General features: G+C 67.4%; 1 protein-coding gene across 1 annotated transcript in view; it reads left to right on the top strand.

Moving 5' to 3' along the window:
- Positions 1 to 246: 246 nt before the first annotated feature.
- Positions 247 to 512, top strand: part of LOC104293476 (protein FAM160B2-like) — a gene marked incomplete at its 3' end in the record, with an annotated part of 7,651 nt that continues 7,385 nt past the window's right edge. The window contains exon 1 of the mRNA XM_009892980.1: positions 247 to 495. Within this exon, the coding sequence (XP_009891282.1) occupies positions 247 to 495 (249 nt within the window). The remainder of the gene's footprint in view (positions 496 to 512) is intronic.

Genomic DNA, 512 nt, shown 5'->3' on the forward strand with positions numbered 1-512 from the left:
GGATTCGGCGTCAGCCTCCTCCAGGGTCTTCAGGGTCCCACCTGTGGGCAGAGAGACAGCGATGCCGTGGCACAGGGGTGGCCGGGGACAACTATGCCCTGGCATGGGGGTGGCAACGGGGACGGGAGGACCCCGGCACTGGGCTGGATGTTGCCAGAGTCCGGTCACGGGGCTGGTGGGGCCACCAAGACCCCATCACTGGACTGACAAGGGACACTGATACCCCAGCACGGGGCTTGTTGGGGGATGCCGGTACTGGCGATGGTGCTGGCAGGGGACAGTGATGCCCGGGCACAGGGCTGGCTGGGGGTGGCAAAGCCCATCGTGGGGGTCCCAGGGGACACTGACGACCTGGCACGGGGCTGGCAAGGGATGGCAAAGCCCATCGTGGGGGTCCCAGGGGACACCAAAGACCTGGCACGGGGCTGGCAAGGGATGCCAAAGCCCATCGTGGGGCTCGCCGGGGACACTGATGACCTGGCACTGGGCTGGCAAGTGATGCTGATGCCCCG

The sequence above is a fragment of the Charadrius vociferus genome, unplaced genomic scaffold (assembly GCF_000708025.1).
Source record: "Charadrius vociferus isolate BGI_N301 unplaced genomic scaffold, ASM70802v2 scaffold2659, whole genome shotgun sequence".
NCBI lineage: Eukaryota > Metazoa > Chordata > Aves > Charadriiformes > Charadriidae > Charadrius > Charadrius vociferus.